This window comes from Sorex fumeus, unplaced genomic scaffold (assembly GCF_029834395.1).
Source record: "Sorex fumeus unplaced genomic scaffold, SorFum_2.1 ptg000039l, whole genome shotgun sequence".
NCBI classification, from domain to species: domain Eukaryota; kingdom Metazoa; phylum Chordata; class Mammalia; order Eulipotyphla; family Soricidae; genus Sorex; species Sorex fumeus.
Window position 1 is genome coordinate 21,520,763 of NW_026606096.1, and position 13,205 is coordinate 21,533,967.

Sequence of the window (13,205 nt, forward strand, 5' to 3'; positions counted from 1 at the left end):
TTTTAAAATAAAGTTCTTTGTTTTCCTTTTGGATACAAAAATGTCCTGAAAAACCCAAAGTACTGAATATATTTACCTTACATATTATCCTCCTTAATTAGAAGAGCAGCTCTTAGGAACTAGACTTTCCAAACACACCCGTCCCGTGCTGCCCTTCCCTCCCTTCCACCTTCTCCTTCACAGTTTCCTTAAACTGTGTAAACCCACAAGGAAAGAAAGAGAAGAGGTAGAACCAGCAATCTTAATTTCACCTGGACTGTTTCCTTTAGCTACTACTAGTTATTTTCTATACTGCCTGGTGTTATGTAGAACAGCCCATTTCCATGCACTCTTCTCTTGGCCACACCCACCCATGCTCAGGGCTTAAGCGGGGTGCTCAGAGGCCCATGCAGGGCTGGGAATCACACCCAGGACCTCACACACACAAGACAAATACTCTGCAACCAAGACACATGACCACTGAATATCCATATTCTTAGTCCGAACACTGTAATTTGCTTAAATTCGGGATCAAGAAATATTCAAAACTGATAAAGTTACACTGCATCTCGTGACCAACCAAAAAAAAAAGAGGGTAGCAATAAAGATGAATAAACAGCTAAAAGTTCTTCTCAGCTCTCATTCAGTTATGGAGTAAATATATTTATATTGTATGTGTGTGTATATGTACTTTCTCCCTTTCCTTCTCTTCATTGTCATGGTTGTTGCTTGCTAAGATTCACACATCTAGTGGCATGCGACTGCGGCAGTAGGAGTCTCAAACACATGGCATTATGTGGGAGCACCAGGGATAGAACTTGTGGCCATGCGGCCATGCTTCCACCCCGGTAGGTTCTTTTAGCCACTGAGTCATCCCTCGGGGCCTATGTATTAATTTTTTCCACCTAATGTTGCTTCAACCATGTAACTAATGGGTCGATACATACAAAATACTTAAAAGTTACTGAGCTCTTTATTTACAACTAAATAATTAATCTAGGGGGAAGAAACGATTAAAGACCACAGTTTTTGGAGCAGAGACACGCCTGGCAGTGCCAGGAACTCAGCCGAGGCGCGCTCATACAAAGGATGCCCTCCCCTCCACTGAATCACCACCCCCACCTCATTCCTTCTTTTTTTTTTTTAACTGGACTTCTACTCTACTGTGACAAAGAGCTGTCTCTTCTCCACAGTTTATTTATTAATTCAATCATTTTCTTACATTAGGATGAATGATGGTTTATTTTCCCCCAGGAGTTATAATTCAGTGTTTATTTTATTGCTCAAATGGCACTGGTTTGGTCACTGGGGCTCTTTATAAAATGTATTCATTAGGCTTCCCTCTGAACTATTTTCTTAATCTTCCCCACTTCAGTTGGGAAAAATAATTTCTTTGAGGGATCACTGATGGCTAAAACTAGCCTTATCAATTCTTCCATGGGAAAATAAAAGACGATTTATATCAAAATACCCAAATATGTTATACAACCGCAATTTGTGCTCAGAAAGAACCTATGGTTTGGCCTTTATTTTATATATGTAGAATGGTTCCATTATCATCACTATTTAATTCCATCAACCTTGCATTCCACCCCTTTCCCTATATATTACTGGTACTTCAGAAACACAAGTCAAATCATTCAGTGACAACAGAAATTTGTGGTCACCAAAAGGTGATAAGCATTAATTATGGTGAGTGAAAAGAGTCAATCCCAAAGGGAAAACTTGCCAAGTGGGGTAGTAAGACATTCTAGCTATGGAAAATTACAGGAAGAATGAGGAGGTCCCATGCCAAGTTCCCCTTAAGGTCACTGACACCAACTCCTCCGAAACATTTTTGGTATAATGGATATAAAAGCACAAAAATGGTGAAGCCAAGAGAATTTAATATTTAAGAACTACATTTTTGCTGCAAAGAATGTAACCACACCACCACATCAAAGGTCACTACTTTAACAGATGAGAAAGGAAAGTAAACCACACCCCATTCAGATTAGAATGCAGCGGTTAATTAACATGTAAAACCAGGAGGACTTCTTTCTTTCTGAAAAGATAAAATCCTAACAGTCAAAATAAAGTGGCAGTCAGCTGATTTTTCTCCCCACACAAAGGCTAACATTAAAACCACTGAAAATATTTTCACTTTTACTAAACTATTCGTATTTGAGCTTTGACAAAGCTACAAAAGACCAATTATGTGTACTACAAATTGTTTTCCTTCCTAACTAATCAACATTAATTATCTAAATAAAAATGGAGGAAAATAAAGAACTGTCTTCAGATCAATCACAATCATTACATTATGTTTTGCAGGTCAGTTGTGGACTATTTTAGGAGAATAGGGAGCTTGAGAGGAGGAATCTCCTAACCAGTGCTCAAACTACTCTGGGCAGTGCTCGAAAACCATCTACAGTGCCAGGGATTAACCTAGGTCAGTTCATGCAAGACAATTACCTTAACCCCTATACCATCTCTCCAGCTCCAACTGCGTTTTTATATTTTTTTAAAACTTTACTTTCGGGGGCTGGAGCAATAGCACAGCAGGTAGGGCGTTTGCCTTGCACGCAGCCAACATGGCCGACCCGAGTTCGATTCCTCCACCCCTCTAGGAGAGCCCGGCAAGCTACCGAGAGTATCTCGCCCGCGTGGCAAAGCCTGGCAAGCTACCCATGATGTATTCGATATGCCAAACACAGTGACAACAAGTCTCATGATGGAGACGTTAGTGGGCCCGCTCGAGGAAATCGATGAACAAGGGAGGACCGTGACTGTGACCGTGACTTTCAGGGGCTGGAGCGATAGCACAGCGGGTAGGACATTTGCCTTGCATGCGGCCGACACGGGTTCAGTTCCCAGCATCCTATATGGTCCTCTGAGCACCACCATAAGTAATTCCTGAGTGCATGAGCCAGGAATAACCCCTGCGCATTGCCAGATTTGATCCAAAAAGAAAAAAAAATTACTTTGCGGTCCAAAGAAATAGCTTGGAGGGCTATAGTAGCACCTGTTCTGCATGTAGGAGACAGACGCAGCTGGGCTCCATCACTGGCACTGTATGCTCCCAGTGGCATACCAGGAGAGACTCCCCTCAGCATTTTGTCAAGGATAGCCTCCAGCATCACTGGGTGTGATCCCAAATAAGAAAAATCCACTTTTGCCACATTAAATCTAGAAGGTAAGTTCTTCCAACAGACAGAAAGCTTGGGGGGAAATCACAGTATCATTGCAAATTAAGAAATACTAATATGTTTAGCATGATAATTAGATAAGCTGGATATTTTACATTTCTAAAGTGCACATGCAGAAGATTAAAAGGAAAAGAAAATTTAAGGAAAAATAGAACAAGTTTTAAGAACAATCTTAAAACTCAGTAAGATGACCTATACCACCTTGAAATTTTCTCATAAATTAGAAAACATCCACGACTACTATGGTTTGACTACACTGGCCTGGCAGCAGAGTTTGACACAAGCTGCTGATCTAAACATAAACATATTCAGCCGAGCATTCCAGTAGATTCGATCTCTGCAGTCTTTTGAGCCCATCCCTGTGTAATTCGTTCCCCAAACCATTTGCAGCCTGAAAGACACACCTCTCAGCCTCTAACAGAACTCTCAGTCACTTGTCATTCTCCCCCCAAGACAGTCACTCCCTGGCCTCCTGGCACACCGAACAAAGGTCTACACATATTTTCTTACAACCACATGTACGACATAAATGACAGTGAGTCATTCTGGAATATCTTCGTGTTCCCCTAGTCCACTAGTAGGTGAATTCCTCCTCCCAAAACTACACATCTAAGGAAGTCCACGACTCTCACTGTTGCCACAGAAGAGCTCTCACAGAACAAATTAATCACATCCTATAGATAAAGCAAGTGGGCAAGCTACTTGAGAGCAGATGTCTCATTTCATATTTGAATTCCCAAGGCAAGGTAAATAATAGTTATTTCATTAAGATGTACTACAGTAAGAACTGATAGTTCACAAAACAGTTCACTTAATCTACAAAAACATCAGGAAGCTATTACCCTCACTTTACAGATAAGGAAATTCATTAGAAGGGGGGGAAAGAGAGGAAACAGTCCATAAAACAGAGATCCAGGAACTATTAACTATCACTAGGGTCTAGACTACATATCTCTTTCCAAGATATTCCAGGTAATTAGAAACCCTTTTTACTACTATACTATGCAACTTGTAAAGTAAGTTAGTGAAACTCAGGTTCTCCTGTGTTAAAAAAAAAATCACTGTCTTCCTGGGTTTTTTTTTTAAGTTATTATTTCAGACCATATATAGCTGAGGCATTACTTTCAAACAGCATTACTTTATGTAACTTGAATTTCAAGTATTACCAAAGGCAGACCTCTAATCATTTAATTTCCTCTAAAATTCTAGCATAAGCTGTTTTGTTTTTAAGAACATAGTATTCTTTTAAAGAATATTTTAAGGGGCCAGAGAACTAGTTCAACAGGCTGAGTGCAGGCTTTGCATGCAGGAGGCATAGGTTCAATCCCCAGCACCCCACAATCCCCCAAGCACCACCAGGGCTGACCCTTCCCCACCAAAAAATAAATAAATTAAAAACCACCTTTTTAAGACAGTGAGGGTAGGATGGTGGGGGAAAAGATAGTTTTCTATGTTTTTATTTTTGTTTGGGAGAGGTTTGGGCCATACTCAACAACTCAGCAGTGATCCAGACAGCTCTGAGTAGAACATATGTGGTGTGGCAGATTCGAACCAGGTTCAGAGGGATGCAAGGTAAGTGTCTTAATCCAGTGCTATTGCTCTGGCCTGAGTTTTCTTACGAACCAAAAGAATTACTTCAAGGAGCTGGAGCGATAGCAAAGCGGGTAGGGCGGCATTTGCCTTGCATGCAGCCGACCTGGGTTCGATTCCCAGCATCCCATATGGTCCCCCTAAGCCCCACCAGAAGTAATTCCTGAGTGCAGAGCCAGGAGTAACCCATGAGTGTCAATGGGTGTGACCCAAAAAAGGAAAAAAAAAAGAATTACTTCAAGAAAAAAGCTTTGATGTGAGAATGCATTCTCTATTATTAAATGGCAAGAACATTAATAACATGATAATGATAAGGGATTACAGCAGTGCTACATTTATGTCCTTCCTTAAGGGAAAAAAACAAGTTGGTAACTATATAGTCCTCTTCATCCTGTCTTTATTGTTTTTGGGGGGGAGAGGAGGAGGCGAGGGACAGCTGCTTGTGCTAAGGTCTTACTCCCAGCTCTGGACCAGGGAAGTAAGAGTTTATGGGATGTCCAGAGTGCCTAGGACCACATCCAGGTCATCTACATGCAAGGCAAGCACCCTATCCACTGGATCATCTCTCCTGCTGTAGTCCTCTTCCTTTTAAAAATATTTTAACTTTAGGTCAGGATGCAAAAAGAAAAACTGACTTGCATGAAATTATAGGAAGGACTGGATTCAACCCCCAGAGCAATATAGTTGGAGAGAATCACTTTGAACCTCAGCCAAAATATGCAAAGCTAATTACTTAACTGTTAATTACCAAGTGTTTAAGAAGTCATTTGAAGGCAACTAAGTTTCCACCCATATTGCAAAAAAAAAAAAAAAGTCAATAATTTTTATCATCCAGTTAAGTCCTTATTCAAAGTCACATACTAAAACTGTAAAAATAGCACTTTTTTTGGAGGGGGGGGCTTGGGGCTACACCTCACAATGTTCAGGGTTTGCTTCTGGTCCTATGCTCAGAACTCCTGGCAGGCTCAGTGGACCATATTGGAGGGAGGGAGGAACAGGATGGAGCCTAGGACAAGTGTATGTAGGCCAAGAGCTCTACCCACTGTACTATCTGCCTGGCCCATGAGTAACACTTTACAGATGGGATTTTGTGCATTTATCTCCCAACTGGTGCTCAATTCTCAGGAAATTCAGGACCTCACCAGTCAACCATGCCAGGGTTCAATATCAGCATCCAGGATGCCATGTTACTCCAGCTCTGCAGTGCCACATCGTGCCACTGCAACAGTGCTGGAGGCACAAGGAATCCCAAGAATCTAACCACTGGACTGTCCCAGCCTCCAAACGCGATTTTTTTTAACCTATACGTCCAAATATCAAATGCTATGAACACTAAAGGCTTGATGAACAGTATTATATGCCTTTTAAATAACAGACTATTTAGCTGTGTTCTACAAACAAAGCTACTTAAGAAACAAGTAGAGCCCAACAGAAATTGGAAATATAATCAAAGTCTATTAGGTCAAATGGAAACATGAGACTGCTCATAAAACTGATAAAATCTGGTTTGAAATTATTTTTAACTGAAATAGACACAATTCTTCCACAATTCTTCCACCATATTTGGAAGTTAAGTATTTATCAGAGTTAGTTTCTGTGCAGAGATCTTGGGCTAAAGGTATTTTCTCAGCAGTATCACTGACTCAAAACATAAGTTGGCTGAGGAATTTTGCTAACAAACTCACAAATTAGCAAATAACTCAAAAGGTACAACAGCCCAAATGAATGCTCACTAATGAAGGACATCCTTAACAAGGAGGGAATGTGATACAAAGTAACTTTCCAACTGAAAACATCAAATTAGGTAGGTCTTTAAGCAATTCTGCAAAGCGTCACCTGGAAAACTAAAAACCTATGCATTTAAACACTCCACAAAAGCAATTTCAGAGAATCTGAACTCAACAAGTTAATAAAATTGCTTAGAAAAATCATTTTATCGTTTCAAGCCTTGAGGGATAAAGCTGTTTGTAATTTATTTACGTCTCTTACTTCACTAAATTGCTTTGGTGACCAAGCTCCCCACTTTCGTGATTAAAGACATAAACTCAAATAGTTTAATAAAGCAATTACACTAACAGTCCTATTTTCAACTGAGGTGCACTGGAAAATAATACCGATAGAATGTTTAGCATCCATTATTTCCTGGGGAGTTCATTCTTCAGAATACAGTACTCCCATTGACAAGACTTTGCTAGGTTTACAGAGGCATTGAACAAACTGGATTTAAAGTGACGTTTTTTCCGCCTCTCAGTATCAGGTGAAACAATGACAGCACTTTCAATCTGTTTATGTATGACTTGGTCTATAATTCAGGTGGAAATGCTTCTACTTTTTCTTATTATTCTCCCGCTCTCTAATACTATACCTACCTAAGTAACACATTTTCCAGGTGGGCATGAAACTCTCTCTGATTTTCAAAGTTCCATATTTAGACAGGGCTCTCCCTACCCTTGGGTTCTTTTCTAGCCAACTTCTTATGTTACACTAGTGACATTACTTTGAAGCAAAAGGTTGCCCTAAATATAAAACTGTCTTTATAGAGTTTGGGTGAGAAACTAGGCTAGTAGAGTTTTTAAAAATATATAGAATTTAATAAAAAAAAATATATATATATATTTTTTGCTGGCTGGAGAAACAGTACAGGGGTTCAGGCCCCAGCCTTGCATACAGCTGACCTGTTTCGATCCCTGGCAGCCCTTATGGTTCCTCCCTGTGAACCACCAGGAATGATGCCTGAGCACAGAGTCAAGAGTACCTGAGTATTGCTGGGTGTAGCCTAAAATATATATAAATATATATATGTTTGTGTGTGTGTGTGTATCTATATACATGTGTGTGTGTATGTATGTATATATGCAAAAATGTACTTAAGCTCTTTTTGCAGTGTTAGGGATGAAGTCAGGTCTCAGACATGCAAAGCACCCGCTTTACCACTGAGTCACATCCTGGGCCTCTGTGTATTTTCCTCTATTTTTTTTTTCTTTTGAAGCACCTTCCTTTGCCTGTAATGAGAATCACGCAAACTTCTTTGCTAAGTGTATCCTGAAAAGCAGATGGAAGCAAAACAACAAATCTTTCCTAATTCATATCCTCCTGTTTGTGGTATCAAGCCTATTTAATACTTTCATTGTTGTGTTACAAAATTCTCATTCTTTCATGGAAGAGAAAAAAAGAGCACAGAAAGGTGGGGAACATGGTTGGGAGGCAGAGACCGCGCGCTTGCACCTGTGGGGCACAGGGTTCAAGTCCCAGGACTACCAAAATAAAGAAGGTGTGTGGGGGGGGAGGGGTACCAAAAAACCTTCCCCCCAGTTCATTCACAAAGAATTAAAATGGGGGGGAAAAACCCAGGTCTATGAAAACATTTAACACTTTCACTTGATAAAACTATCCTCCGCAAACTTTTAAGATAATTTTTGCCAAATATCTTAGATACAAATAAAGCAAGTAAACATGGAAAACATTCACATTTCAAGGCACTTTCTCTGATTTAAATGATAATAGATGTGAAGGGCCAAATTAGTAACAACTAAAGGAACATCACATTGATAGGGTTCACCCTTCAAAAGGTTGAAAATCCTTGGGAGAATCCTCTACTGCTTTCTCTGTAAGGTCTGGTGGTGAGTTCTAGCGTCCAGTAGCCGTTAGAAACTGGCCCACTTCTGCCACATGCCAAGTTCTACGCCGGGTCAGTGTTTTATTCTATGCCACAATGCTGGCCCGGGAACAGGCAAGTTTAACAGTTCATTTCTTTCACACAATCCACAGTCACAGTGGAGGTTTTGTTTCTCACAGACTTGTTTGGTGACACCCCCCACCACACCTGATAGCAAGTTTCAGGTCATTGCTATTCTAATTAATCAACTGCAGATCCTACTACTTTTCCCTTCTCTGATTTCCACTAAATGCCTCTGACATCATTTTCTGACCTGCCTGCTACGTTCTAATACTCTCCGCAAGTGTGATTTCACTTGGCACTTCAAACACTGAACGTAACTGAAAAATATCACAGACATTTGTTTCATCACTGCGCAGCAGAAGGGAAGGGCATTTCCAGAGCAAAGAGCCTCCCAGGCAAAAGATGAGGCCAAAGATTCATTTGACAATTTCAAACAACCCAGATGAAGGGGCCACCTAAGGGGAGTGCAAGGCTCAGGAAAAAGATTAGCAAGACAGAATGGTCCTTGTTTCTGAGAAGACATTCTTCACAACAGGAACTTTCTGGAAACACTGTGAAATGAATTTTCTTCTAAAATCAGCCCCCATTTTCCGCCTTTTGGGCAATGGGCAAACTCTATAAATCCCCAGATGCAGAGGGCTTTTTCAAGAAAAATGAAGCATCAAAAAAATGGCACTAGGTGCTATTCTGGTACCCAGTCCAAAAAGGGAGCCAGTAGAGGAATCTAGTTTGCCCTGCTCTCTGCACATTAAATAATAAAGGTCGGAGAAGGAGAGCATTTGGTTGTGAACAGATGGCCTCCAACACCTAACAGGAGAAGTCACTTTTTTCAAGCTGTAGCTCCTAACCAGCTGAGGTGGGGGAAGGTGGTCCCATGCATGAATCAGGAGGGTTTGTCCTAAAAAGCTTGGCCATGAGATCCCCAGTAACCATGGGCCGGACGCACAGGAATATGCGTCACTATTCAGACAGCAAAACCCCTCCAGGAAAAAAAAAAAATCCAAGACCACATTTTTATAAAATTTCCCTTCTCTGGTCCAACTTGAGAGGACCAGCTCCAACGCCAAGAGCACTCCCTATTTCAAGTGGGGGGCGGGAATCCTGAAGGTAAGCGAAAGCAACAGCAAGGTGAGCAAGGTGAACTTATCTCATTTTGACAAGAATGTGCAAACACCCAAAGAATCCGCAGGGTGCCCTGCCCGAGGGAGGGGGGGGGGGTGTATCTGAATATGCCCGCCCTGCAGTTCTGTCTGCTAGGGGAAGGGAAAGCAGCCAGCCAGCCAAAGCTATTCAAAACCCCCGCCCCTAAACGGGAAAGCGCAAACCCCCCTTCCCCCCCAACACACACACACACACACACACACACACACACACACACTTTTCAAAAATAAAGCCGTCGCGTGTGTATCCGAGCAGAAATTCACAAGGTCCTCGCGGATCAGTCTTCCGCAGAGCCCAGAAGTTTCCTGTCTCCCCCCGACCCACACCACGCAACTCCAAAGGTCCCAGGCAGGGCCACCCGCCCGCCTGGGGAAAGGGGCCTGCAGCCAGGGTGGCCCAAGTGCCGGCGGGGGTGGGGAGACAAGCTCCCGCAGAGCCCAGGGCTCGGGGAGACAGCTGGGAAGAGGGGGAGCAAAGGACAGAATTCCCTCCCCCCACCTCCCCCCGGGGCAAAGGTAGAAGGAAGGTCAGTCGGCAAAGGGCAGCAAAAATAAATAAATAAATAAATAAATAAATAAGAAGGTGGCAGGCAGGGATCGGACCTCAGGGTGGCCACGGGGCAAGTGTCCCCCGAGGGATGCCTTTGGAAGTTGTGGCGGGGTCCTGGTGGCAGAAGCGGGGTACAGCGGGGGCAACTCTCGGGAAGCTCGAGAGACGCGGGGGAGGGTGCAGCCCTTGGGAGGCTCCCAGCCTGCCCGGGAGAATCGGGGGGTTGGGGGAGGGGGGAGTGCGCCCGGTGGAGTCTCACCTGGGGGGTCCTCTCGGCGGGGTTCTTCATCACCGCCTGGCGGAAGCTGTTATCCACGTAGGACGCCATCTCCCCCCGCGGGCCGGGCCGGGGCCGCTCGGCACCCTCGCCGGCCTCCTCCCGGCCCAGCGCCGCGGCTGCCACCGCCCCGCGCGCTCCGCCCGGGGCTACGAAGCCGAACGGCGGCGGCGGCGGCGGCGCGGGGGCCCCCGGGGGCCGGGCCGAGCCGAGCGCGGGACGAGGCCGCAGGGACGCGGCGCCCGGGACCTCCGCTCCGTCCGCTTCGGCGTCCCCGCCGCGCTCCCCGCGGGTCGGGGTTCGACACGCCTCCCCCGGCTCCACTCCGGGAACGGCGGCGGCTTGTCCGGGCTCCCACCCACCCACCCACCCAACCAACCCCCCCTGCACCCGCGGGCCTGAGTTTCTGTCTTTTTTCGGGAGGTGCGGGCGACCGGCGGGGCCGGGCCTCCTTTTGCTCTGGCTCTTGCTCTCGCCCTCCTCCTTCTCCTCCTCCTCCTCCTCCTCGGCGGCTGTCGGCGAAGCGCTCGGCTCTACCGCGTCCCCCGCGCCGCCGCGGGCTCAGGTCCGGGCGCTGCGCGGCGCGATCGCCGTCCGGGCGGCGCCTGGTCTCCGTCTACTGGGCTCGGCCGCGCCTCCCGACTGCTGCTGCATCCCCTCGGGCCGCCCCGCTGCTGCTGCTGCTGCTGCTGCTGTTGCTGCTTCTGCTGCTGCCGCTGCCGCCGCCGCCGCCGCCACCACCACCGCCGCCGCCGCCGCTGCCGCTGCCGCCGCCTCTGCTGCTCGGGCCGCCGCCGTGGGCTCCGCCGCCGTCGCCGCCTCCCCCCATCCGCGCGCCCCGAGCGCCGCTGCCCGGGCGCCGCCGCCGCGGCCAGACGCCCCCCGGCCCGGCTGGCAGAAGCTCCGGCCCAGTCGCTCTCGGCAACTTTGTTCCCGGTGCGCGTCGAGCGGGGTGGAGGGAAGTGGGGGGGGGGGGTGAGGGGAGGGGAGTCAGGGAGGGGGGCGCGGGCAACCCAGGTCCAGACTCCCGGGTGGCGGGCGGGCGGGCGGGCGAGAGCCAAGAGCCGCGCACAGCCCCCCTCGGAGAGTGTTTGGGAAGCGGCAATTCCCCTCCTCTTCCTCCGCCTCTTCCTCCTCCTGCGCCTTCTCCGGCCGCCCGAGCCGCTCCTCAGGGAGGAAGCGGCCTCCGGGGCTTGTTGCTTTGTGCTGCAACCATGGTGAGGAGTGAGTGGCGGCGCCTCGGGCCAATCGGCGGGCGCCGCATCACTGAGGGGGCGGAGCTCCCGGGGCTCTCAGTCCCACCCCCTGCCTCCCCCCGCCCTCTCCCCCCCCCAACCCTGCGCCCCTGCCTGTCGCGCCGGCGGCTCAGCCGCGCCCTCCCTCCCCGGTGGCACCTACGGTTGCTCCCAGGTGAGCCCGGCGGCGCCGCCGCCGCCTCTTCTAGAAGGTCGCCGCGTCTGCGGCCGAGCTGACGCGACGGGTCGCAGTGGTGGAGCGGGGGGGAGCGAGCGCGAGTTGGGATGCCCCGGCTAGAAGCGCGGGATCTGCCGGCCGAGCCTCTCCTCCCGGCGCGGGACGACCCCCCCACCACCAGCCCCGCAGACTCACAGCCCACCCGGTGCCTGTGCGACCTGGCGACCCCGCCGCGTCGGGTCGTCGTCTGCTCGTTTCAGGACTGGCGCCGCGTGGAGACCCCAGGGGCTCCTGGAAGTTCCATTGACCCGCCGCAGAAGTCTGGCCAGCGTCCTTGGGCGTTCGTCCCGAAGCCCGCGTTCTCCCGAGTGCAGACGAATCCTCGGTTTTGTAACGTGCTGCAGTTGGTGCAGGCTCTGGTGCTCTGCCTCGGGTGCCCACACAACGACTTTCCTCCACTTGCGTGCCCGTGAAATAGGACTGCATCCATTTCAGCAGCTCCAAGACCACCCCGAAACCTACAAACACGCCAGATGCTTTTCTTTTTTCCTCTTGATCTGCCAAAAAGATGGAACCAGGGGTCTCCAGCGTACAAGGCTCGTGGTCTACCACTAAGCTCTGGCGCTGGCCCCAGCTCCCCAGATTTAAAGGTGATCAGACTTTAGAGCCCCTGACAGAAAAAAGTTCTGCAACATGATCACAAACACTGCCAGGTCTGACTGCGTTATGCAGAGCAAGACCCCTTCTCCAGACCCCAGATTTCCAAGCCCCGGTCTGTTTGGTGCAGAGAAGTGTACCGCAGAGGACCGTGGCCCTTTAAGAAGTCATCGCCCCTGCAGCGTTGTCTCCCCTGCCTCTCTGAGCCAAGTGGAGGTGTGTAAGGTCGACCAGGCTTTGAGCAGAGCTCTGCTGTTCTGCTCCTAGTTTATTTTTATCCGCCTCCTCTCCCTCACCCCTTCCCAGCAAAGTTCATGTTTTGATGTCGAGATGGAGGCTATACTTAGAAGAGCATAGGTCCTTTGATGACCTACTACGCTGAACTTTTTTCCAACGTTCACACACATGCCTTTTCACACCTAGTTTATTTTAAATGCCCATAGTAGGTGGCAAGCAAACATTCTGGGTTCCTTAAGTCCCTGGTGTGGCATTAAATGGCATGGCTGGCTGAGAGAAGGAACTTTACGTTGGTGATACCAGACCCTTTTCTGCGCTCTTGCTGAAAATCCTTCTCTTCTTTTTGCTCATTCCTTGAGCCCCAGCATCCTTTCTTGGGTCATAGTCCACCACCTCCTCCGCAGAGGAGCACGAATAATGCCACTTCAGCTCTACAGTCAAGGGAGAGAAGAAAGGGGGGGGGGGGGGGATCACA

At 47.7% G+C, this 13,205-nt stretch overlaps 1 protein-coding gene across 4 annotated transcripts in view; it reads right to left on the reverse strand.

The window, feature by feature from the left end:
- The window catches only part of RAPGEF2 (Rap guanine nucleotide exchange factor 2), a 236,510-nt gene extending 225,947 nt beyond the window's left edge, over positions 1–10,563 (reverse strand). For all 4 annotated transcript variants that reach the window (XM_056118804.1, XM_056118805.1, XM_056118803.1 and 1 more), the window contains exon 1: positions 10,406–10,563. In XM_056118804.1, coding sequence (XP_055974779.1) covers positions 10,406–10,474 — 69 coding nt within the window. In that variant the 5' untranslated portion in view covers positions 10,475–10,563. The remainder of the gene's footprint in view (positions 1–10,405) is intronic.
- Positions 10,564–13,205: the final 2,642 nt, after the last annotated feature.